The 23,840-nt window shown below is 58.9% G+C and overlaps 13 protein-coding genes across 13 annotated transcripts; 6 read left to right on the plus strand and 7 right to left on the minus strand.

Annotated features, from left to right (window-relative positions):
• The first annotated feature begins 3 nt into the window (after positions 1-3).
• THITE_2107120 (glycoside hydrolase family 3 protein) lies at positions 4-2,628 on the plus strand. Its single transcript, XM_003648961.1, has 3 exons — positions 4-22; positions 76-503; positions 557-2,628. Exons 2-3 carry the CDS (start codon positions 224-226, stop codon positions 2,530-2,532), a joined length of 2,256 nt encoding a protein of 751 aa, XP_003649009.1. The 5' UTR covers positions 4-22; positions 76-223; the 3' UTR covers positions 2,533-2,628.
• Positions 2,629-3,175: 547 nt separating this feature from the next.
• THITE_2107125 (uncharacterized protein) lies at positions 3,176-4,332 on the minus strand. Its single transcript, XM_003648962.1, has 2 exons — positions 4,000-4,332; positions 3,176-3,922 (listed from the first exon to the last, which is right to left on the minus strand). The coding sequence occupies exons 1-2, from the start codon at positions 4,095-4,097 to the stop codon at positions 3,535-3,537; spliced, it is 486 nt and encodes a 161-aa protein (XP_003649010.1). The 5' UTR covers positions 4,098-4,332; the 3' UTR covers positions 3,176-3,534.
• A 1-nt stretch (position 4,333) lies between these two features.
• Positions 4,334-6,422, minus strand: THITE_2107126 (uncharacterized protein). The gene is made up of 3 exons (XM_003648963.1): positions 6,200-6,422; positions 5,205-6,134; positions 4,334-5,143 (listed from the first exon to the last, which is right to left on the minus strand). Exons 1-3 carry the CDS (start codon positions 6,212-6,214, stop codon positions 4,703-4,705), a joined length of 1,386 nt encoding a protein of 461 aa, XP_003649011.1. The 5' UTR covers positions 6,215-6,422; the 3' UTR covers positions 4,334-4,702.
• A 390-nt stretch (positions 6,423-6,812) lies between these two features.
• THITE_2040300 (uncharacterized protein) lies at positions 6,813-7,252 on the minus strand (the record flags this gene model as incomplete). Its single annotated transcript, XM_003648964.1, has 3 exons — positions 6,813-6,896; positions 6,950-7,080; positions 7,201-7,252. The coding sequence occupies 3 exons, from the start codon at positions 7,250-7,252 to the stop codon at positions 6,813-6,815; spliced, it is 267 nt and encodes an 88-aa protein (XP_003649012.1).
• A 345-nt stretch (positions 7,253-7,597) lies between these two features.
• Positions 7,598-8,379, plus strand: THITE_2169250 (60S ribosomal protein L38). Its single transcript, XM_003648965.1, has 4 exons — positions 7,598-7,692; positions 7,753-7,786; positions 7,871-7,999; positions 8,079-8,379. The coding sequence occupies exons 1-4, from the start codon at positions 7,663-7,665 to the stop codon at positions 8,132-8,134; spliced, it is 249 nt and encodes an 82-aa protein (XP_003649013.1). The 5' UTR covers positions 7,598-7,662; the 3' UTR covers positions 8,135-8,379.
• Positions 8,380-9,295: 916 nt separating this feature from the next.
• On the plus strand, positions 9,296-11,635 carry THITE_57831 (mevalonate kinase). Its single transcript, XM_003648966.1, has 2 exons — positions 9,296-9,968; positions 10,038-11,635. The coding sequence occupies exons 1-2, from the start codon at positions 9,714-9,716 to the stop codon at positions 11,316-11,318; spliced, it is 1,536 nt and encodes a 511-aa protein (XP_003649014.1). The 5' UTR covers positions 9,296-9,713; the 3' UTR covers positions 11,319-11,635.
• A 1,017-nt stretch (positions 11,636-12,652) lies between these two features.
• THITE_39903 (uncharacterized protein) lies at positions 12,653-13,943 on the plus strand (the record flags this gene model as incomplete). Its single annotated transcript, XM_003648967.1, has 2 exons — positions 12,653-12,989; positions 13,057-13,943. Coding segments are annotated over 2 exons (1,224 nt in total), but the record flags the coding sequence as incomplete, so codon positions are not given.
• A 277-nt stretch (positions 13,944-14,220) lies between these two features.
• THITE_108034 (uncharacterized protein) lies at positions 14,221-15,431 on the minus strand. Its single transcript, XM_003648968.1, has 2 exons — positions 15,098-15,431; positions 14,221-14,964 (listed from the first exon to the last, which is right to left on the minus strand). Exons 1-2 carry the CDS (start codon positions 15,141-15,143, stop codon positions 14,447-14,449), a joined length of 564 nt encoding a protein of 187 aa, XP_003649016.1. The 5' UTR covers positions 15,144-15,431; the 3' UTR covers positions 14,221-14,446.
• Positions 15,432-15,745: 314 nt separating this feature from the next.
• THITE_2140923 (uncharacterized protein) lies at positions 15,746-16,247 on the minus strand (the record flags this gene model as incomplete). Its single annotated transcript, XM_003648969.1, has 2 exons — positions 15,746-16,068; positions 16,127-16,247. 2 exons carry the CDS (start codon positions 16,245-16,247, stop codon positions 15,746-15,748), a joined length of 444 nt encoding a protein of 147 aa, XP_003649017.1.
• A 658-nt stretch (positions 16,248-16,905) lies between these two features.
• THITE_2028140 (uncharacterized protein) lies at positions 16,906-17,602 on the plus strand (the record flags this gene model as incomplete). The annotated part of the gene is made up of 3 exons (XM_003648970.1): positions 16,906-16,938; positions 17,117-17,240; positions 17,445-17,602. Coding segments are annotated over 3 exons (315 nt in total), but the record flags the coding sequence as incomplete, so codon positions are not given.
• A 350-nt stretch (positions 17,603-17,952) lies between these two features.
• On the minus strand, positions 17,953-19,832 carry THITE_2041768 (uncharacterized protein; the record flags this gene model as incomplete). Its single annotated transcript, XM_003648971.1, has 4 exons — positions 17,953-19,059; positions 19,206-19,337; positions 19,406-19,726; positions 19,797-19,832. 4 exons carry the CDS (start codon positions 19,830-19,832, stop codon positions 17,953-17,955), a joined length of 1,596 nt encoding a protein of 531 aa, XP_003649019.1.
• A 297-nt stretch (positions 19,833-20,129) lies between these two features.
• THITE_2107137 (uncharacterized protein) lies at positions 20,130-23,105 on the plus strand. The gene has a single exon (XM_003648972.1). It carries the CDS (start codon positions 20,201-20,203, stop codon positions 22,973-22,975), a length of 2,775 nt encoding a protein of 924 aa, XP_003649020.1. The 5' UTR covers positions 20,130-20,200; the 3' UTR covers positions 22,976-23,105.
• Positions 23,106-23,560, minus strand: THITE_2107138 (uncharacterized protein). Its single transcript, XM_003648973.1, has one exon. It carries the CDS (start codon positions 23,429-23,431, stop codon positions 23,204-23,206), a length of 228 nt encoding a protein of 75 aa, XP_003649021.1. The 5' UTR covers positions 23,432-23,560; the 3' UTR covers positions 23,106-23,203.
• Positions 23,561-23,840: the final 280 nt, after the last annotated feature.

Raw genomic sequence — 23,840 nt, forward strand, 5'->3', positions numbered from 1 at the left:
GCTGACTGACTCTCGGAGCAGGGTTGGTTCCAGGAACTTCTGCAGTGGTCGGGTTGCTGCTGACCGATTATGCAGGCCTTGTGTAGGAAACAGCGGGAGTGCAGACCGTCTCGGCTTCCCCCAGCTCTGTCTGCAGGACTCGGCTCTCGGAGTCGCATCTACCGATAATGTCACCGCGTTCCCGGCCGGCATCACCACCGGAGCGACCTGGGACAAAGCTTTGATGTACGCCCGTGGGGTTGCCATAGGCAAAGAGTTCCGCGGCAAGGGAACCAATGTCTATCTTGGGCCTACCGTGGGGCCTCTGGGACGGAAACCCCTGGGCGGACGGAATTGGGAGGGCTTTGGCGCCGATCCGGTGCTCCAGGCCAAGGCGGCCGCCCTGACCATCCAGGGCGTCCAGGAGCAGGGTATCATCGCCACAGTCAAGCATTACATTGGCAACGAGCAGGAGATGTACCGCATGTACAACTTGTTCCAGCCCGGATACAGCTCAAATATTGGTAAAGTGCTCGGGATGCAAGCAGTCACTGCTCCATGCTGATACACAGGCCAGATGACCGGACCCTGCATGAGCTCTATCTGTGGCCGTTTGCCGAGGCCGTCCACGCTGGGGTGGGCGCCGTAATGACTGCTTACAATGCCGTCAATGGCTCCGCTTGCTCCCAGAACAGCTACCTGATCAACGGCATCCTCAAGGACGAGCTCGGCTTCCAGGGAATGGTCATGTCGGACTGGCTGAGCCAGATCTCGGGTGTGGGCTCGGCTTTGGCTGGCCTCGATATGAACATGCCGGGCGACACCAACATCCCACTGCTTGGCCTTAGCTTGTGGCAGTATGAGCTGACTAGGTCTGTGCTGAACGGCTCGGTGCCCCTGGACCGGCTGAATGACATGGCCACCAGAATCGTGGCGGCCTGGTATAAGATGGGTCAGGATAAGGACCACCCACGCCCCAATTTCTCGTCGAACACGCACGACAAAGACGGGCCGCTATATCCGGCTGCCCTGTTTTCTCCCACTGGGCAGGTCAACTGGTTTGTTAATGTTCAGGACGACCACTATCTGCTTGCCCGTCAGGTGGCACAAGACGCCATCACGCTCTTGAAGAATGATGGCGGCGTCCTGCCGCTGTCGAACGCGAGCAAAATCAGCGTCTTTGGCACGGACGCGCAGGTCAATCCTGCAGGGCCGAATGCCTGTGCTAGTCGAGCATGCAACATAGGCACGCTCGGCATGGGCTGGGGCTCTGGCGTTGCCGATTACCCGTACTTTGACGATCCCATCTCCGCCATCAAGAGGAGGGTCCCTAGCGTCAAGTTCTACAACACGGACTCCTTCCCGGCCATCGACACGCCATCATCCGACGAGATTGCGGTCGTCTTTGTCACTTCCGACTCGGGAGAGAACAGCTTCACGGTCGAGAACAACCACGGAGATCGGGATTCGTCCAAGTTGGCTGCCTGGCATGGCGGCGATCAGCTGGTCCAGCAGGCCGCCGCAAAGTTTAGCAACGTCGTGGTGGTCATCCACACCGTCGGCCCGCTCATCCTGGAATCGTGGATCGACCTCCCCTCCGTCAAGGCCGTCCTCTTCGCCCACCTCCCGGGCCAGGAAGCAGGCGAATCCCTGACCAACGTCCTCTTTGGCGACGTCTCCCCCAGCGGACATCTCCCCTACTCCATCACCAAGGCGGCCACCGACTACCCCGACAGCATCGCCAACCTGAAGGGCTTCGCGCTCGGCCAAGTGCAGGACACCTACAGCGAGGGCCTGTACATCGACTACCGCTCGCTCAACAAGCAAGCCATCAAGCCGCGCTTCGCCTTCGGCCACGGCCTCAGCTACACGACCTTCGCCCTCACCAACGCCACCATCCGCGCCGTCACGCCCCTCTCCCTCGTGCCCCCAGCGCGTCCCGCCAAGGGCGCCACCCCGTCCTATCCCAGCACCATCCCGCCCGCCTCCGAAGCCTACTACCCGCCCGGCTTCTCCCCAATCTGGCGCTACCTCTACTCCTGGCTGCAACCCTCCGAAGCAGACGCCGCCTACGCGATCGGCGCCGCCGGCACGCCGAAGTACGCCTACCCGGACGGCTACTCGACGGTGCAGCGGCCCGGGCCGGCCGCCGGCGGCGGCGACGGCGGCAACGCCGCGCTGTGGGACGTCGCCTGGGAGGTTACCGTCACGGTGCGCAACGCGGGCGCCAGCTTCGCCGGCAAGGCGTCGGTGCAGGCGTACGTGCAGTACCCGCCGGACGCGCCGTACGACGTTCCCGTGGTGCAGCTGAGGGATTTCGAGAAGACGGCGGCGCTGAGGCCCGGGGAGAGCGAGACGGTTACGCTCAGGCTGACGAGGAAGGACGTCAGCGTGTGGGATGTCGAGCTGCAGAATTGGGTCGTGCCAGGGGTCAGGGGGGGCGGAGGTATGGGGAGGTATACGGTGTGGATTGGCGAGGCGAGCGATCGGTTGTTTTTGGCGTGCTATACGGATATGCTGGTTTGTGAGGAGGGGTTGTCGCCTCCTGTCTGAGGGTGATGTGGTTCAAGAGTTGGTCTGAGAAGAGGGGGGAGGTTGGATCACGTCGGGTTTGGGTGATATCTCAGTCAATTCGTCCGGAATAAGTAGTATGAGTATTGGTATGTCTAACACTTTAGTATCTATTTTTCAGCAGAGTTGACTGGCAGCCTGCCCCATCCCTTCCGAGGGCTAAGGAGCTAAGATTACTCGGAAGCAGTCTTTGTCCGGCCAGAGTGACCCGAGTATGTGGTGTCCTTGACGCGGTGAAAGGCAGCCAAAGTATTTGCCAGCGTGACGGAAGAGAAACCCTCCCTCAGCAACCCGTCACCCTCGGCCAGTCGGATATCGAACGGATCATGCTGCTCTGTGAAGGTTCCAGCTTGAACATTCATTAGACCGAGCGATGCCCAGGGACTCTCCAGTGTAGCTTAGATTGACCCCGGAGACCGGGCCATAACCGAATGGATGAGTTGTGGGGGCCGGTGACCTAGGATATGGCACTATATCCAGAGCCGGAGGTTAGTTTTCAACTGGCGAGTGTCTCTGCCGAGTTTCCCGAGCAACTATCTTCCCCTTGGTTCCGTTCATCAGAGACGTGATTTGCGCCCTAAGGTAGCAGGGCGTTCTGAGTGTCTTAAGGACAACGGGGTCGCCGGTTTGAGCGAAGTAGGGGCCCAGAACGCCGACACAACGGTGAGGCATCCTCCCCAATCCTACCCACAAATCCCTTCAATGAAACAGGAAGCGGAGCGCTTTCTGTATGCTCATGATTCCAACCCTCAAAACGGCGTCTATATCCCGATATAATACATTTTGCCGTTTCCCTCTGGCATCGGTCGGTAATATACAGCCCCCCTCCATCACGATCCCAGTTACTCAATGAACTGTCTCCCTCCCTGATCTACCTATCCATCCATCCATGGATGGCACCCAGCCCAACCGAACACCGCAACGCAACGCAGGCGCAGCGCAAACAACAACCACCAAACACCAAAGAAAGACCAAAACAAAAAATCAAGCACTCAAGCGCTTCCGCCCCTTGGCCTTCCGCCGCGCAAGCGTCTTGCGCCCGGACTGCGTCTTGACGCGGCTGAGGAAGCCGTGGCGGCGCTTCTGGATGAGCCGCGTGGCGCGGGCCATGGTCGGGCGCGGCCCGCAGCGGATCTGGCTGGCGCAGCCGGCCAGCGCCGGGTGCGACGTGATGGCGCGCTTGGGGAGCAGGTCCAGCAGCAGCGTCGTCTGGCAGCCGGCTTCTGCTGCGGTTGTTGTCGTTGTTGTGGTGGCTGCCGTTGTGGTGAGGGTTGGTGATGAGAGTAATGTCTGGTTCGGGGCGCGGAAGACGGTGGTGGTGGTGGACGGGTGCAGGAGGGTTGGACGAAGGGTGGGGAGGTTGGAGAAGGGACTGTTTTGTTTTGTTTTATTCTTCGTTAGCTAGGGCGCCAACTGGCGAAAGCTAGGCGTGGGTTCGGATGGACATACCGTGCAGCGGCTGGGCAGCTTGATGTCGGTAGAGCGCAGCGAGGAAGCAGCTGGGCGGTCGGCCGCCGCAGCGCCGCCTGGAGGAGCGGGGATTGCATGCTGAGTCGGGCCAAGATCTTGCCGTACTTCTGCTGCCTCGGGGCCGCTGGCTAGTCGGTCCAATTTCTTGTCGCGTTGTCGTGGTGCGCCGCCGCCGGGGCTGGTCCGTCTCCCGAAAGTTTTGGTGAACTTCGGGTCAGAGGGTCGCGAGGTGCCGGAGCGAGCCTTTCGGAGCTGTTACCAGCTGGCAGAATTGGGAGCGACAGCTGCCAGTACACTAGAAAGTCTCAGCTCGCACAGCGGCACATCGACACGCTGGCACGAGGATGCCCAGAACGGAGGCCCAGAACGACAGGTCCTTACTTTGAATTGAACGGACCAACTTCGTTCAGAACTTATTCAAAAAAAGTTCAGAGGTACAAACTGCGTATCACCTTGAAATACCGACTGCTCCCGATCGTTCGAGTTGTTGAAAGGGTTAGGGTTGTGTGTGCGGGCACCGAACCACCAGACCAGAGAACCTGGTACCGAACTGCATCTGACACGAGTACGGAGTGTGTGCAGTGCAGAGCGCATCAACGTTGGAAGCCCACGGTTCTAGTACCTGCTTCTTGGAATCCAAAGCAGAACACTACCGTCTATGCTACAAGAACACGCCGTCCATTTACAGCTCATCTCGGCCGGTCGCAGTCGCAACATCCTCCTTGCCATCCGCCTTCTCGGCTGCCTTCGCCTCCACCTTCTGCGTGGGCTGCCAGTTGAGCGCTTTCAGCCGCTCCGACAAGATCGGGTGTGAGAAGTGGTAGCTGGCAAACATCCAGTCGGCGTCCATGGTGCTCAGATTCTGGATCTGCAGCTTGATCAGGGAGCGGCACAGCTCCGTGCTGTAGCCGAGCTTGTTGGCAAACGCATCAGCTTGGAACTCGAAGCGCCGGCTCAGGACGTTCATCAGAAGCTTGATGACATTATCCATCGGGCCCAGGATGTCCGAGAAGAGCAGGAACCCGATGATGATGGGGTGCTCGTTGGTAAAGCCAAAGTCGGCATAGAGGGAGTTGTTGTTGACAAAGACCGAGAAAAGGGCAAAGATGTAGAAGAAGTGGGCCTATCCAAACCGTTAGCCTATCCTTAAGACCGAAACCGAAAACTAGCTCCGAGAAACCTACCTGCGAGATACCGAAGAGCTTGGTGGTGTGGCCCAAGCTCCAGTGGCCGAGCTCGTGGGCCAGCACAGCAACAACCTCATCGATCTCGCTCTTCTCGATCAGCGTGTCGTAGATGACAATGTGTTTCTTCCACGGCAAGCCGAAGAAGTAGGCGTTGCTGTGGGCGCTGCGCTTGCTGCCGTCGATGACGTAGAGCTCGTGGAGAGGGAACTTGAGCTTCTTGGCCAGGTCCTCGACGTCCGTTTTCAGCTTGCCTTTCTCCAGCGGGGAGAGCTTGTTGAACAGGGGCAGGATGGCGATGGGATAGATCGTGATCATGAAGACCTGCAGGCCGGCGCCGAACAACCAGAGATAGTAGAAGAACTGACTGCCAGTCTTCTTGATGATGGAGAGGAACCCGGACAGGATGGGAGGGGCCAGAACGAAGGCCAGGGTGATGGTCTTGATCATGTCGGTAACGAACAGTTTCGGCGTCTGCTTATTGAAGCCGAATTTCTCCTCCAACACGAACGTATTGTAGATGCTGGTAGGCAGCGAGAGAATCTGCTGTATCACAATGATGGCCAGGATGAAGACGATGGAATGCGAAATCTCGCCGGTGAAGCGAGCTGGTGCGAAGCGCAGAAGAAGATCGCCTGTCCATGACCAGAGCTTCGGCAGTACGTCGAACTGATAGAATGCGAGGTTCTGCAGTTGCCCATAGAGGCCGCTGAACGCCTGGAACTTGGCTTTGGCGCGACCATACGCCTGACTCTTGTCGAATACCTCTTGCGACACCTCGTGCTCCAGCACCTTGGGCGGCTTCGTCCGCTGCAAGACCCTGTACTGGCGGAAGCCAAGGAAGGCCTCGAATATGTATTGTCCAATGGAGAAGCCGATGATGAGCTTCTTCCAGGGAAATAGCGGGCGGTCGAGAAACCGCGCGAGGCGCTAGTGGACGACTACAGTTAGTTCCAGTCGTCCAAAGCAAGACCGAGAGGCAATGGACGGCCTACCTGGAGAAAGTCCATCGTGCCGGAGGAGATCACGACCTATCCAGCGGCAGCCGTCGTGAATCCAGACTCCGCGATGGGTTGGGAAGACCGAGGGATTGACAGAAGGACAAAGTTCCCTCTGCAGGAACGGTATTCGAGGGGCAACCTGTCCTTGCGCGACCGGGAATTGGCGCTGCAAGGCAACAGCCGGGCTTACCTTATCGTGTATGAAACCATAAGGATGTAACGTACAGCATGCGGTTCCGCATGAATTACGGAAGTACAGATCCGCAGAGCAATTTGATTGGCTGATACTTATTATCCCCACAGTGCAGTCGCGGCCCATAACACCTGAATGGTGAACCCGCCAGCTTCTGAGCTTGAAGGCATCAAAACCGGCAATGTTCGCCTGCTGCCTGATGCAAACAATCCTTGCAGGAGCAAACAATGTACGTAAGTACGAGCTCAACTCTGAAGGGATTTCCAGTGGTCAAACGGGGAACTTCTCGATATACTGGTTGACTCAGTTGTGCCAAATTGCTCATTGCAGAGTGATTGCTTCGTTACCAAGGGGAGTTCTTGGTGACTTCAATGCGATGGCCCTGGACGACTTGGTGCTCCTCGCCAAGTGCTTTCAGCGCCTCGGAATTCTCATATTTGCCCGTACCCGGTCAAGCAGCTGCTCACGGGTGTCTGCGTCTTGAGGATGCAGGTTTCTCTGCCTCGCATGTCAGCAATTGAAGTCAAGCCTCCGGCCCGAGGCCGACATACAGCAGCTAGCCATCTCCGCAGCTCTTCTCGGGTCCAAGTCTCTGGATCTCCTTTGGGATCTGCTTCCGAAGGGAACATCTCCCCTCCCCAAATCGCCCAGACAGCAACACCCGTCACCAAACCGGCGAAAGCTGCCAAGGGTAAGCGTGGGCCGACAATGGTAGGCTGAGCGGGTTTGAGCGGCCTTACCAAGCAAGGCATTCTAGATCGTATGCCGTATTAGAGAACGGTGTATCACATGTGTAATTCACAGAAGGAAATACTCACTTTCGATTTCATGGCCCTATCGAGTGGCGTCGGCATGTTGAGCGGCTTGATGGCCGTTTCTGAGGACCTCGGGTTGATTTCTCTACTCTACACTACAAATCAAACTCGCCAAATTGCAAGTCTCGGGAGAGAGATGAGAGGTGTGCAGAGGTCCGCGAGATATCTTGCACATCTGTCCACTTCTGCAATTGCCTTGATGGCGGCCTGGAAGGGAGCTGACGCCACAAGCCGCACGCCCAAGCCACGTTGGGGAGCTTTCCTAGCGTACACCCCTGTCGCTCACCAAATCCGGAAAGATGCAACTGTCGGGGTCCTGCCCCACCAGCGAAACCCACAGAAATAATTGTGATTTTTGAACATCGAATTCCGACCCTCAAGACCCCGAGACGACCCTGAACGCCAGTACGCTCTAGACCAAGACAGGAGCCTAGATACTGCCCGACAAGATGCCTCAAGAAATCGGCGACATCAAGAAGGTGCGACTTCGCGTGCTGCCATCGTTTTGAGATGGACGACATATTGACGTTTGGCGACAGTTCATCGAGATCTGCCGGCGGAAGGACGCCTCTTGTACGTTATACACGGGATGACAGACGAGACAACGAGCTTGGGAATTGGCGCGGGAATTTTCTGACGATGATGTTACTTTCACAGCCGCCCGGATCAAGAAGAACAAGAAGACCCAGCAGATCAAGTTCAAGGTCCGCTGCCGGCGGTTCCTCTACACCCTGGTCCTCAAGGACTCGGAAAAGGCCGAGAAGTTGAAGCAGAGCTTGCCACCCAGTAGGTTGCCCTGGGCTTGGAACGGAAGGGTTGCGAGGTCGAGTAGACCGCAATGCTGACGCTCGACCTACTCGCGCAGACCTCCAGATCAAGGACGTCCCTAAGAGGAACAAGCCCGGCAAGGCTTCGTCATGAATTAGTGCATCTTGAAGGGGAACGCTGGCCTGGAATTGAGAACGGGTGTTGGCAGGATGGGTGCATATGCGCTTGTCGGTTCAGGGTTGGACTGAGATTACACCGGCGTCACCGGCGTCTCGGGAGTGAGAAACTTGGGAGGAGCTGATGCTTTGCTTGCCATCCTGAGCCCCTGAAGGGTCCATGTATTCGGCGAGGTTCCCCCAGAAATGAAGCGCATTCATCGGCTAAGGCCCCAACTCAAACCACGATTTCCCTTCGCCTCGAGTCCCTCCACGTCCCTGGCCGTGAAGGAGCGACTGCTCCGCGACGGATGCTTGAAGGGTTCGAAATCAGCCCGCGAGCTCGGCTTTCGAATCTCGCTGTACTGGCAACCCCGCGAGTCTCAAGAGTCCATCGTGCGTCTCGGCGCTCTCTCACCAGTTCGGATAAGGCGGTGACGCTCATCCAGGTCGGTGACGTTAGTTTTGACCGGCTCGGAAGCCAGGAGGGCCGTGGACAGCAATGCCGCGAACAGTGTCGGGATCGCTGAAGTTACGGATGACGGCAGATCTTGGGAATCGGGCAGGGAGTCTTGTTTGGTTCCGTCGGAGTCTCAAACCATAACGATATTCCCTCCGTCCATATTTTTTGCTTATTTATTTACTCTCTTTTTCCTCCTTTGCCCTTTTTTCTCTATCTCCCTTTTTCCCCTTTTTTGAGCCGTGCGCAGCGCCGCATTTGCGATATCCTTTCCCGCCTTCTTCGTACTCTTTCTGTTTCCATGTGGTTTACGGAAATATGTGCTCTAGCGCCTCGACGATGGCATACTGCGTGCGGAGTACGGAAGACGCTTCGTAAGTGTAACACTAACATTGAAGTGGACCGCTGCCAAGTCTCCATATCTGAGCCAAGCCGGAGTTCTCCGTCACGAACACAGTACCGTGTAACTGGGTCACGCTGAAAATCGGCCTGGGCGCCAATCAGCAGCTTCCAGAACGCCAGAATGCAAACAATGTCAGGAACCATTGCTGCCCCTGTTCGTCATCATGGTGGGCAGTGCTGCACCCTGTTGACCAATTTTCTTTCAAACCCCCCATAACAACCAGCGATCTGCTGTGTTACCAGACAACTCTTCGTGCGCGATAATCAGATATTCAGGGGGATTCGAAGTCGGTTCAACGCCGCTTCGACATCTGATCTCTGAGATCGGCAATTCAACTGCGTCGCCTCCATTCGTTCTGAATATTAACTCCCTATCTGGTCATTAGACTTCGCTCCCGCTCGCTCTTGGCACCTACCTAATTTATTTTCCATCGTCGCTGGTCCTTCACTGCTCCGCTCGTGCCGACTCCGATCGCTGTTTGCCGCCTTCTAGCTGGTATCCTGACCATAAAACAAGGAACCTAGCTCCGTCTGCTTGCTTTCCGCGTTGCCTCACGTCGTCTTTTGCCCTACGCTCATGCACGGAACCATTGGACGTCGAGACGCTTGATATTGTCTTCGACCGACACGCCCCGATTCCTTTGTCTCCATCAGACTCAAGCCGCGGCCTAACTCAACACAATCATTGGTGGATTTGCGGCAAACAAGCAACGCCATGACGACGCAGCGCACAGCAAATGGCCTGCCGAACGGCCGCAATGGCTTCCGCGGCGAGGGTGAACTGGAGACCTCCAGCAGCAAGGAAGCCGACGCCGGAGTCAACGGCATATCCAACGGAACTGGCACGCTCAAGCTGAACTCGCGGAGGAAAGTGGACCGCAAGAAGTCGAGCCCCATGTTGCCAGCCTTCATGGTCTCAGCCCCTGGAAAGGTGATCCTGTGTGGCGAGCACGGCGTCGTGCACGGAAAAGTGAGTCTACACCGGTGGAGGGGAAGGGACAGGCAACGGCGAGTAAAGTCCTGACCCATTGGGCTTTAGGCTGCGATTGCCGCCGCCATTGCTTTGCGATCCTACCTGCTCGTTACAACACTCTCCAAGTCGAAGCGGACAGTAACGCTGCGGTTCCCCGATATCGACTTCAATCATACTTGGAACATCGACGAGCTGCCTTGGGCCACATTCCAGCAGCCCTCCAAGAAGAAGTACTACTATGATCTCGTCACGGAGCTCGACCCCGATCTGGTGTCCGCGATTCAGCCCTTGGTCGCCGATGTGTCACCCCACAAGCCGGCCGACATACGCAAGATACACCAGAACTCGGCAGGGGCATTTCTCTACATGTTCCTGTCGCTTGGGTCGCCGTCATTCCCAGCCTGCCAGTACACGCTACGATCCACAATCCCGATCGGCGCCGGCCTGGGCAGCAGCGCTACTATCGCCGTATGTCTGTCCGCGGCGCTCCTCCTACAGCTGCGAACGCTGTCTGGTCCGCACCCAGACCAACCGCCCGAAGAGGCGCGCGTTCAGATTGAGCGCATCAACCGCTGGGCATTTGTCTACGAGATGTTCATCCACGGCAACCCCTCTGGGGTAGACAACACGGTCTCAACCCAGGGTAACGCGGTCATCTTCCAGCGGACAGATTACGGCAAGCCGCCCTCGGTGAAGCCGCTCTGGGACTTCCCGAAGCTGCCCCTGCTCCTGGTCAATACAAAGGTGCCCAAGTCTACCTCGCACGAGGTCGCCAAAGTTGGCAAGCTGAAGAAGATGCACCCGGTCCTCGTCGGCAGCATCCTGGACGCGGTCGACCAGGTCACACAGACAGCGGCGGGCATCCTGACCGAGGAGTCGTTCGACGCGGAGAGCGAGGAGTGCCTGACGCGCGTCGGCGAGCTCATGACCATCAACCACGGCCTGCTGGTTTCGCTGGGCGTGTCGCACCCGCGGCTGGAGCGTGTGCGCGAGCTGGTCGACCACCAGGGCATCGGCTGGACCAAGCTCACCGGCGCGGGCGGCGGCGGGTGCTCCATCACGCTGCTCCGGCCCGACGTCCCGAGGGAGAAGCTGGACCGGCTGGAGGAGCAGCTGGATCGAGAGGGATATCAGAAGTTCAGGACGACGCTGGGAGGCGACGGGGTGGGTGTCCTGTGGCCTGCGGTGCTGAAGAACGGGATGGACGAGGATGACAGGGGTGGAATGGAGATTGATCTGGAGAGGTTTCTCAGTGCGGAGGGCAACGAGGGTGTGGAGCGGCTTGTGGGCGTGCACGGAGGGGGCGGTGAAAGGGAGGGCTGGAACTTCTGGAGGGTGGAGGGTTAGTTCGGTTGTAAGATGGGAAACCGGATGGGCTGTGGGAACAGCTGGTGCGTTCCGTGTGCCCGACTATTGCGGTTAAGGCAGGCTCTCCTAGGTTGGTCAGGAGGTTGGCCAGGATGCCGGGTTTCCTCGACTTGCCGCAGCTCGGGGACTCCGGGACGGACTACGACAAGGGGCCGCCCGGGCATGGAAGGCTGGGAAGCTCTGGCTCATTGTTATCTTTCAGTTCTCTGTATGTGGTTCTAGATTTCCTTACCTTACGGTACTTGCAGACTTCGAACTCCCTTACTTCTAATTGATGTAATACTTTCTCAATGCGGAAACGGCCCCCCCTGGTTCTCCCTGCAACCCACAAACAGCTTCGCGCAAAAAGCAAACATGGGGCAGTTGGTGGGAAGTCATGGGATCTTAACATTGTGTCATTCAGCACACTGTAATTGTTCCCCCTGCAGGCCCCGCTCCTCGGTGGTGCCGCACCGAGCTTCGGGAGTTCCGTCACTCAGCTCCATTGACGATCGCCGCCAAACCGCTTTTCGGCTGCCGTTTAAAACCCCACCCCGCCATCGCTCCTGCCAAAGACGCAGCTCACCATGCCGCCCAAAGGCAAGGCAGCAGCAGGCAAGGCAGCAGGCAAGACCAAGGCCTCCGAGAGTGAGTGAAATGAGCGTTCTGCTTGCCTCTTCTCCACTGTAGTATTCCGAAACGTATACTCACCGACTGCCTTCTGCGCCTGAGTTCACACACCGGCTACCCGCTAACCCTTCGCTCTCTCTTCCACTCTCCCAGCTTCCTCCACCGGAGCACCACCACCACCAACCCCACCACAACAACAGAAACAAGCTAGCGCCAGCACCACCGGCGCAGCAGCAGCACCCAACCCAACCGAGGAAACCGTCCTCGACCGCTTCCAAACCCGCTTCGCCCTCGCCCGCCCCTACGAACAAGCCCCACCCCCACCACCAGCACCCCAAGACCAAACCACCTGGCTCGCAACACGCATTGCCTCCCGCCTGGCCCGCCGCCCGGCCTTGTCTTCTTCATCTTCAACCTCCTCTTCAACCAGCCCCAGCGGCGGCACCGCAACCAGCGGCGGCGGCAGCAGCAGCAGCGGTAGCAACGGGGGAGCAGCAGCAGCCCTCGCGCGTGTGGCCTGCGGCGGCGGCGCGAAGACGCTGAAGGAAGTCTGGAAGACAGTCAACGAGGGCGGGATCGCGCTGCGCGTTGCGCGGCGGCCGGCTGTGAGAGCGAGAGGAGGAGGCGGCCGTGGATCTTTCGGCGCGGCGCAGGGGCAGCAGCAGCAGCAGCAGGGTCCGGGGAGTGCAGGTGCTGCTGGGATTACGGTGCGGGAGTTTGAGGCGCGGTGGGAGAGGAAGTTGTGGTTGAGCTGCTTGGCGGTGGAGAGTTGGGCTTTTCGGGAGCGGCGGGCGCGTCAACAAAGGGGGGAGGTTGAGAGAACGACTGGGGAGGGCGTCGTTGTTACCGAGCAGGAGGTCTTTGCCGAGGGGAGGAGACGGAGGGAAATGGCAGCGCTGAAGAGGGAGTTGTACGGCGGCGGGGTCGGGGTGGAGGGGAAGTTGGCGGGGGATCCGGAGTGGGATGATGTCGTGCCGGTGGTGCTGGAGGAGCCGGAAGGAGCGCTGGCGGCGATTGCGTACCCGGCGGAGTATGCCGAAGGTGAGGTTTTTCTTTTGTCCTTGTTTCCTTGGTTTTCGCAAGGTGGAGGTGGCTGACTGAAGCCTAGCTATGGCCTACCTCCGCGCCGTGATGCAGGCGAAGGAGTACTCGCCGCGCTGCCTGCGCCTCACCGAGCACATCATCGCCATGAACCCGGCGCATTACACGGTGTGGCTGTACCGCGCATCCATCGTCTTCGCGCTTCAGCTGCCAATCCCCGACGAGATCGCATGGCTGAACGGCGTCGCGCTTGCGAACCTCAAGAACTACCAGATCTGGCACCACCGCCACCTGCTCGTCGAGAACTACTTCCCCACCATCGCCGGCGACCCGGACGCCATCGCGGCCTTCGCCGCCTCAGAGCGCGATTTTCTGCGCCAGATCCTCGCCGAGGATACCAAGAACTACCACGTCTGGTCCTACCGGTCCTACCTGGTCGGCAAGCTGGGCCTGTTTGGCAGCGCCGAGGAGCTGCAGGCGATTGAGGCCATGATCGACGACGACGTGCGCAACAACTCTGCCTGGTCGCACCGCTTCTTCCTGGTTTTCTCCAACCCGGCGCACGCCACGCCTGGCGTCGCCGCCACCGAGCCCGACCCCAAGGTGCCGCAGGCCGTGGTCGACCGCGAGGTGGCGTATGCCGAGGACAAGATACGGCTGGCACCACAGAACCAAAGCGGGTGGAATTACCTTCGAGGCGTACTGGTCAAGGGCGGGCGGAAGCTGGCGACGGTGGAGGAGTTTGCCAGCGAGTTCGTCACGGGGCTGGGCCAGGGCGACGGAGGGGAAGATGTGCTGAGCACGCACGCGCTGGATCTGCTGGCGGAGATTTATGCGGAGAAGGGAGACAAGGAGATGGCGGATTTGAGTCTGAGGCGGCTGGGTCAGAAGTGGGATCGGATCCGGGTCGGGTATTGGGAATGGCGGCGGAAGTGCTTGGAGACGCCGGCGTGAGGGGAACGAATGGGTGGTGGCTTGATGTGCTTCTTCACCAAGTGTGTTTGATGTACGGATTTGCTTTATTACTGAGGAAACGGAAAAGGTTACTGGACCTACGACGGAAGGACTGGAGTAAACCTCCCTCCCTGCCGCTGTTTCAGGGGTTACTGATCTACCAGCACATGCTGCGAGGGCAGCAGACTCCAAAAGTACCTCTCTATTGTTCCCATGAACCTGCGATAAAGGCCCGAAAGTAACACGTCAACCTCTCAATCCGCTGGCCCAATACCCTAATTCAACGCCACATTCGCTTGTTCCCAATCTATGCTCCCTTTGGTATACCTCCTGTACATGCACCCGAACGCCTATACCACCAAAAAAAAAAAGGTCCACACCAAGTCCCAGATATGCTTGACTAGTTGATACAACTCTCTGAAGCGCGCCGTCTCCCGCAGCTCGGCCGGCGCCGGACGCAGCTCGGGCCTCCAATCCCGCGCCAAATCTCCCGGCTCACGGTCCTAAAACGTCCGGTATATCTGCGACGCAACAAGATACTTCCTCCCGACCTTGGCGCCTGGCTTTCCTAGGACGTCCCAGTTCGGGACGAGGATGAAGACGTCCTGGAAGCGCTCCTTGGCGAAGTAGCCGTCGCCCTTGTTCCTGCCGGTGCCGAAGTAGACGGTGCCGCCGACGGTCAGCATCATCATCATGCGCACGCCGTCGGTGGGCGCGTGGAGGTCGAGCATCTTCTGCGGCGCGGCGAAGCGGTAGTCCGGGTTGATGACGTGGCAGTTGAACACCTCGACGTCGTACCGCACCAGCTTCTGGTTCGGGTCCGTCTGCTTCGGGCACTGCCGCTGCTGCTCCAGCAGCTTCTCCCACTCCTGCGGCGTCGCCACCACGAGCCCGTTGATGCAGATGTCGGCCGGCGCGTGCCCGGCCCTGTCGTAGGTCGCGTTGCCGTTCACGTAGCCCTGCGCGATCGGCTTGGCCTCGTTCACCTGGCGGTAGTACCAGTCGACGAAGTTCTTGGCAGCTGGACTTGGGAATGAGTAAAACGGTTTCTTTCTTGACGGAGTGCTAAAAGGATCCGATCCGGCGCCGCATGATGGGGGTGGGGGCTATCGTTCGTCATGGACCCGGACCGTGGGACCTTGTTGTTGTCGTACCTTCGGCTGAGCACCGGATATTTGTCTCGTGCGCGCTCGCGGCCATTGTGATGTCGATCGCGTGTGAGTAGGTCGAGGGTGCGTGATCCTTGGGGCGTCGCCAATCGTCGTAATGATACTGCTCGCCTGGCGGCGGAGCGCAGCGAGGCAAGTCGTTGCGAGTTGTCGGTGTCAGTCCCGAGGCAATCACGAGCGAAGGGTTGGAGGATGATGACTAGATAGCAAAAGCTTCGGGCAAGTCGTCGATGGACTCGGTGTTGGGGAGTTCGTGTCCCTGGCGGTAGTTCAGGAACAGCAATGCTGGCGGCGGATCCTGTGGGTAACGGTGTTGACGAGCTTGAAAGAGAACGGAATGCAACGCTTTCATGTTCAAGTGCCGGCGGGGAAGATCATTCAAGCAAACTTCGGTTGCTGCAACGTAACGCAACTTTGTGGGGCCGCCTCCCGATGGAGTATGGATTGCATAGTTATGCAATAAGCGAGTGCGAGGGAGACGCCCGTGACAGGTTCGTCCCCTGCATGCGCCGGGATACGGTACAGGTCTGGCTATATCGGCGCGGCAGCCATGATTTACGACAGGCGGGATAACGATGGCTCTATTAGATGGTTCATATATGAGATTGGGTATCATCCTTATCCACGTACCCGTCATTCCTTTACTAGGAACTCCTCGATATCCTTGTCCTCTAATTCCTCCTGGCTTTCCCGCAGCCGCTGTTCCTCGGCATCGAGCAGCTTCCTGATCATCTCGCGCTGTCTCCTTCTCGCCTTCTTTCCCCACTCGGGTCCGGATGCCTCTGCCGCCCTCTCGTCCTCGTCGTCGGTGTCGTCCGGTATCTGGACTCTCCCACGTAGCTCGTTGGGCGAGATCTTGGCCTTGGCTACCGCGTCTGCCCGGGCGGCTTCCTCCTCGTGCGCTCGCATCTGAGCGCGGCCGCCGAGCTTGAGCAGGTATGGCCTCAACAGCAGGTCTGTTGTTCATCGTCAGCATAGTAGACCCGCGAGACAGCAGACAGAGCGCAAACTCACAGCCCCCGGCAACAATGACGATTCGAATGAATTTCTCCAAAGTTAAGTCGGTGAACGAACCCTTCAGGTTCGTCACAAAACGGTCCCCTACCGTCGACGCGAGATTGGCGAGGTTGTCCATGCTGGAAGTAGAGAAGAGATGGCGGCGCAAACTGAGGCAATTTGGTTTCGGGAGTGCCTCAATGGCAACAAAACCGGGCGCAGGGGTCAAAGTCCGGACCGATGGGTGCAAAGTGGGCTGGAAATATCAAGCGTCAGCAGGAGAGGGTTGCTGCTGGAAAGATCGCATTTCGCGCGAAAATCTGTGACGTAGCTCCCACATCTTATTCCGTCCATCGAGCTCCGCCAAGCCAGGACCCCACCATGCCGGCACTTCCGGCAGAACTGCAGTACACAGTACACAGTAGAAGGCGAATGACGTTCATACACAACCGTAGTTAAGCGGTTTCCACACAATTTGAGAGCATCAGGGTGCCACGATCGGTACAAATCGCCGAGAAAACCAGGGTATGTGTCTCGACTATGCCGACGAACTGGCCACATGCATGCGCCAGGCGATTGTTGATGCGGCTTCTCTGCTAGAGTAATCCGCAGAGAAAGAACGGCAAAGAGCGAAATACACTGTAGGGCTGCATGGGAACCTGGTAGGCGCTAACCGAAAGTGGCATAGACCAAATCACTTTCCCGGTTAACTGCATATCGTCCGACGCGTCTCAATCGCGTCCCACCATCACCACCCTCAAAAGCATCACCAAGCGCCAAGACGTCCAACCACCGTCATGGCTGAGGCTCAGGATGACGAGGTGCGTGAAGTAAGGCTCCCATTTCCTTTGGTATATCCGCGTCTACATTTCCACCTATATTATACCAATTGCAATCTCAGCTCCTTGATCGAGAATCCAAAATAGGCACCCCTGTCGCCTCCTACATAGAACATTGGAATAATAAGGGAGTTTGAACAAGGACGGTCTCGCTAATTAACCATCGCAGCGCCTCAAAGCCGCCCTGTGGTACGCCGTCGGCAAGATAGTCGACGAGGAGTCGCTGGCGCGCAACCGAAACGCGACCCCGCAATTCATCGGCGCCCTAACTGACATGGTCTGGCATCAGATAGGTAGGTAGGCACACACACGCAAGCCGGCGCTTCCCCATCCCACACCCAGCAACCCTCACTACCCCAATACCGAGCCTATCCGATGCCTGTGTCTCCATTCCTCGCTCCGCCCCAGTCACCTCCTTGCCTCCAAGCAAGCAGGACAGCCTCTATGCCGTGTGCTGTGTGTGTGTGCATCCGACCTGACCCCTACGAATAACACAGGAACCGTCGCCACGGACCTCGAGAGCTTCAGCCGGCACGCGGGGCGCTCGACCATCACGACCGACGACGTGCTGCTGCTGGCGCGGCGCAACCAGGACCTGTACTCGGTCATCAAGGACACGGTCGACAAGGAGAAGGCGGCCAAGGCGAAGGGCAAGCGGGCGGGGCGGAGTTGAGTAGGTGGTAGGCACGGCCAAGCTGGGTCATTGGTCATTGGGACCCCGCTGATATATCCCTATCTCGCGCGGGGATTGTTGACTGTATTGTATGTATGTAATGTCTTGACGACGTGCTATGACTGATGCCGGAACGGAAATCAACAATCCAAGGGCTTGGGGGACAGCGCTACCTAGTCTCACGCACCCCGCCGTACCGGCCGGACTGGCGACAAACTCAGCGGAAAAAGCGTCTCGCCCGCCGACGGCACCGCCCACGGATCATCCGATCCCTCCGACTGCTCGTTTTCCTCCCCACTATCATCATCATCATCGTCATCCGCCCATATCTCCTAAATCAGCTCCCCACCCCCCTCTCCCTCTCCCTCCCCGTCCCCATCCCCGTCCCCTTCGCGCCGCACGCCTTCGCGCTCGTTCCACTCCTCCTCACTGTACCTCAGCGACCCCGCAACCAGCGTCACCAGCGCCCACGCCTCGCCGTGCACCACGGCCAGCAGCAGCTCGAGCCCGAGCAGGTTGACGAGCGCGCGGCGCGAGTGCAGGCCCCACCACCAGCCGGCGCCGCGCACCACGTCGTCCAGCGGCAGGCCGCGGCGGGCCATGTAGGCGCGCGCCAGGGGCAGCCAGACGAGCGTGGCGAGCGGCGTCATCAGCAGGCGCGCGGGCGTCACCGCCAGCACGTCCGTGGCGAGCACGGCGGGCAGCCGCGTGAGGACGGTCTCGCGGTAGAGGGGCTCCGGCGGGCCGCCGCTGTCGGGCCCGGCGCCGGCGGCGCGCCCGGCGGCGCCATCGGTTAGGTTGGGCCGCAGTTCGGCGGACCAGACGCCCGGGGTCGGGGTGTTGGTGTTGGCGGTAGCTGCGTCGCCGTTGGCTGCGGCGGTGGCGGGGGAATGGTTGGTGGGGTCGGGTGTCGGGTCGCTGGCTTCGACGTCGAAGCTGATCAGCGTCGCGCTGATGATCTCGGCTTCTTCGTCGTCGCTGGCGAAGTCGTCCTGCTGGGCGGCGCCGGACGGCCCGTTGCCGCGGAGGGAGGGCGTGCTCTGTCGGCGGGACGGGCCACCTGGGGAGGGCTCGTTTGTCGGAGGGTCTGGCGTTTGGATGGGCTCGCTGGTGCGGATTTCGATGGGGATGGCGTCGGTCCCTGGGGGGAGGGATGCCCCATCACGGAAGGACCGCCGCTTGGTGGCGTTATGCGGCCTGGGTAAAAGGCGGTGGATCTTATACCTCAGCGTCCTAATCAAGAAGCTGTAGAATTTGGTGTAGAGGTAAAAACCCGCGAATGGAGCTGCTCCGAGGGCGAAGGCCCCCAGCCACTGCAGAAGGCTGCGCGGACGGAGAGAGGAGGGGAGTGGGGGCAGCGGAATCGGTGATATACTGGTTCCAGGGACGAAGAATCGCCAATTGGGCAGGATCTCAGAGAAAGGAATGATTCTGGACCGCTGAAAGAAGGTGTAGACGGCCAGGTGAAGTCGGATATATGTCACGGCATATTGGATCCTATACAGAGTCAGTGGGAACGATCAAATACCTTGCTAAGTTAAGTGCAGAAGATGGCATACATAGGGTATTCCCTGGATCCTGGGACTGCTAGCTGTTCCAGGACAGTGCTTGCCAGGAATGATGGCAGGCCGCCAAAGAAGTAAGAGGACAGGGACTGCTGACTCCGAGCAAGCTGGAACATGCCATAGAAGGACGTATGCGAATACGGTTTGTAGAGCTGCTAAGTTAGCATCTGGCTAAGATACCAGTTCGGTGGCCATGCATGCGCGAGTTTCTGGTACTCACTAGAATGCGCTGTCTCATGCCGTTGACACCCCAGATGGCCGCGGTCTCGAACACGCCGCCGGCCAGCAGCAGCCTCCTGCCCACGCGGTCCTCGTACTGGCGGTGCCTGCGGGCGGCCTCGGCCTGCGCCTCGACGAAGCCATTCTCGGGCTCAGCAACTCCGATGACCATCATCACCTCGTTGTGCGAGCGGATGACGTCCCGGTTGATGCGCTTCGTCTCGGGGTTGATGGGGCGGCCGCGCTCGTCATACAGCTGCTGGTGGCCCCGGGGGTTGTCTGGGCCTTCGCCGGGAACTACATCGTCATATGGCGACCGACCCTGCGCGCACAGTCAGACGCGGAGCTCAACAGGTAGCTGCTACCTCAACCTCAAGGAACTCGGGGCATACCAGGCCCTGGGACGTCACCGGACCCAGCCTTCCCATTGTGCATTTCCTTTGGCCCGCTTTGAAATTTAATGAGAGTAACCATTAGTTATCGAGTGAGGCTAAGATCAAGCCGAATGTCAGTGATGCACTGTGGCTCCATTCCCACATTTGCGGGCGAGGCGCACGGTTGCAGGGAGCTCTGCTTCTGGCGTCCGTGGCTTGCGTTGGGGAGATGGTTCACGTCAAGCTGGGATTGGCGGGAGCAACTGGCTGACAGGGGTTTGAGGATCCAAGGGCGAAAGTGCCACACCGCTGCACGCTAAGATAACCTTAATTCCCCTGCCTTATCGGCAAAGGCCGGACCAAAAGTTTTTGTGAACATTGAACTGAGCGAGAGTGGGATGCGCTAGCAACCAACACATACCATGGCGACACGACAGCCGACCAAGACGACCTTCGAGGTCAGCAATGTCATCCAGCCCATTTTCACCGGTGGCTCCGTTGCGCTCGAGAATGGCGCGAGGATCCTGGCCTCGACGCTCGGCGAAGCGGCCGTGCTCACGGAGCTGAACACGGGCAGGCGCCTGGCCGAGATCGAAGGCGATGGCGAGCCAATCTCGACCCTGACCATCACGCCCTCGGCCTCGCATCTGGTCGTCTGCTCGCGGTCGCTCACCATGCGCATATACGCCCTCAAGCTATCTCCGGATTCCGACTCGGTAGAAGCGACTCTGGTGCGGACTTCGAAGCCGCACGCCACGCCCGTCGTGGTGCTCGCCGTCGACAGAACAAGCACGTTGCTGGCTACCGGTGCGGCCGACGGTGCGATCAAGATCTGGGATATTGCTGGCGGCTATGTCACCCACACGGTTAGCGGCCCCAGCGTCCTGGTGTCGGCCCTGCATTTCTTCGAGATCGCCGCGACGGCTGAGAACGCGGCGAGCGAACGGAAACCGAAGAAGGGCCCGCGAAAGAGCCACGGCGACCAAAGTCAGCTGGACGGGGCGGGTTCGAAGTTTCGGCTCGCATGGGGTACACAGGACGGCAGGGTGCGCATCTTCGATCTGCACAAGCGAGCCGCCGTTCCCGTGTATGCCGATCCGAAGAGGAGAAAAGAGGCGCATGAATCCAACGTCCAGAGCATAGACTACTCGCCTGAGCAGCATGCTCTGCTGACCGGCAGCAGAGACAAGACAATGACCTTGTGGCTATGGCGGGACAATGCCTGGCATGGCACGCCGATGCTCCGCCATGAGCTGGTCGAGTCGGTCGGGTTCCTGAACGAGGGCAAGTGGATGTACTCGGCCGGGTCGAGCGGCTTGCTGAGGATATGGGATACTACAACACACCAAGAGATCACTGCGAAACAGGATTCCAAGTCAGAAGCCGAGTCTATTCTGTCGGTCGTCTCGCTACCCCATCAATCCCTCATCCTCTGCGCCCAGTCGGATTTCACGTTGGCATTGTATCGGATACCGTCGCCTGGAGACATCACTTCCATGGGCAAGTTATCCATGGAGCCGTTCAGGCGGATATCTGGCACACACGACGAGATTCTCGACCTGGCGTTCGTCCTTCCCGACCAGTCCATGATGGCGCTTGCCACGAACTCGGAGGATATCAGGCTTGTCTCTGTCGCCGACACTGCGACGCAAGCTGACGGAGAGCAAGGCGGCGCCTACTTCGGGCATGATGTTGCGTTACTAAAGGGCCACGAAGACATCGTCATGTCTCTGGACGTCGACTGGTCCGGCCACTGGGTCGCCAGTGGCGCAAAAGACAACACGGCCCGTCTGTGGCGCGTCGATCCGGCCAACAACTCGTACACCTGCTACGCCGTCTTTACCGGCCACCTAGAGTCGGTAGGGGCGGTTGCTCTTCCAAAGGTGGTTCCCTCACAAGACTCGGACGCCTTCAAGAACCCTCTCGACCATCCGCCAGCATTTCTCATCTCTGGTTCTCAGGACAGATTTGTCCAAAAGAGAGATATCCCGCGGCAGTCGCAAAAAGCGAAGGTATCCTCAAGTCTGAAGCGGCTGGCTCACGACAAAGACATAAACGCGCTCGATGTCAGCCCATCGGGGCGGCTGTTTGCCTCGGCGTCGCAGGATAAGACAGTCAAGATCTGGGATGTGGAGAGGCTCGAAGTGCAGGGTATCCTCAGGGGGCACAAGAGGGGTGTCTGGACTGTCAGGTTCGCCCCGCTCCACACGCCGGCCATCCACGGCGAGCAAGGTTCGGTTTCCGGCAAGGGCGTCATCCTGACGGGGAGCGGCGACAAGACCATCAAGCTCTGGAACCTGTCGGACTACACCTGTCTCAGAACCTTCGAGGGCCACTCGCACAACGTCCTCAAGGTTGTATGGCTGCACATTCCCACCGACGACGCCGCCGCCAAGAAGCGGATCCAGTTTGCCAGTGCGGGGGCCGACAGTCTGGTCAAGGTCTGGGACGCCAACACCGGCGAGACGGAGTGCACGCTCGACAACCACGAGGACAGGCTCTGGACCCTCGCCGTGCACCCCAAGACCAACACTCTCGCGTCCGGAGGCAGCGACTCCAAGGTTACCTTCTGGAAGGACACCACGGCCGAGACGCAAGCCGCGGCCACCGAAGCGGCGCTCAAGCTCGTTGAGCAGGAGCAGGAGCTCGAAAACTACATTCACGCGGGCGCCTACCGAGACGCCATCGTCCTGGCCCTGCAGCTCAACCACCCGGGCCGTCTCCTCAACCTCTTTACCAACGTCGTCACGAACAGCACGCCCGAGCCGGGCAGTCTGTCTGGCCTGAAAGCCGTGGACGACGTCCTCGCCGGGCTGTCGGACGAGCAGATCTTCCTGCTGCTGCTGCGGCTCCGCGACTGGAATACCAACGCCCGGACGGCGCCCGTCGCGCAGAGGATCCTCTGGGCGCTGGTCAAGAGCTACCCGGCCGACAAGTTCTCGAACCTGTCGGTCAAGGGGGCGAGGGGCCAGAGGAGCCTCCGCGAGGTCCTGAACGCGCTGCGCGTTTACACGGAGAGGCACTACAAGCGGATGGAGGAGCTGGTGGACGAGAGCTACCTGGTCGAATACACATTGCAGGAGATGGACAGCTTGGCGCCGTCGGCACCGGAAGGCGTTGAGGAGGATGGAGACGCGGAGGATGGGGACGCGGTGAACCCGAATCTGCGCGTATCATCCACGCTCGGGCTCGTTTAACCCGTCGGGCAACTTATGCCTCTCGGTGTACGGTTGGCGCAACCGCAAATCAGGGGAGAGCCTTTTTCGATGAGCTTGGTCCTCAGGTACGGCATGGCGGCTGTAGGCAAGCATGTCGTCCGTCAGCACACGTGGATAGAAATTACCTCTCTTCCCCATTAATTCTTGGCCATCATCACCAGGCCGGGGAGGCTCAGGAGGAAAAGAGAAGGCTGCGCAGGAGGGTTCCTATGAGGAGCCTTTTGAGCCTGCGATCTTTATGCGAGAGCTGTCTCTGCTTCTGTTGTTGCGGCAGTTGGTGCATACTTGGAAGCGGACTTTGGATGGAGCGGATCTATCTGGGTACCATAGCGGCGGGAGCAATAGTAAAGGGACGGCCAAAATGGTCATGGCGCACATCTTCTTGGTCAGGGATAGTCCCATAGACCGAAATACCTCCCCTAGAAGAACGTACATTGTCCCTCCTTCTGAAAGTAATCTTCAACGTAGAATATTTCCTCTTGAGAATGACCCCTTTACTAGAAGATCTTTTTTATACTAAGAGATGTTCTTTCAGCTATATTGTGCTCCAAAAGGAGGGCAGATTTCGTCTAGGAGGCTGTTGTAGCGATACTGTCAGAGCATTGAACATTCTCCTACAACCCGGTGATCCAAATTGTCCTTGAGCCGCCTTCGCGGGCTATATGGCCCATACCGGAGCTACTCTCAGAGCTGCAGCCAAACGTTGTTCATTTAGGTGTCCAAAATAGCTTTTGGCCTAAAAAGGGTCTTGAAAACAAGTTGAGGTGCTGGGAGTGTGTTGCGGACATGGGCGCGGTTTCGCTTAAATCTTTCATAGAAACCGAGACAAGCGGATGGATGACGT

Source organism: Thermothielavioides terrestris, chromosome 1 (genome assembly GCF_000226115.1).
Source record: "Thermothielavioides terrestris NRRL 8126 chromosome 1, complete sequence".
Taxonomy (NCBI): domain Eukaryota; kingdom Fungi; phylum Ascomycota; class Sordariomycetes; order Sordariales; family Chaetomiaceae; genus Thermothielavioides; species Thermothielavioides terrestris.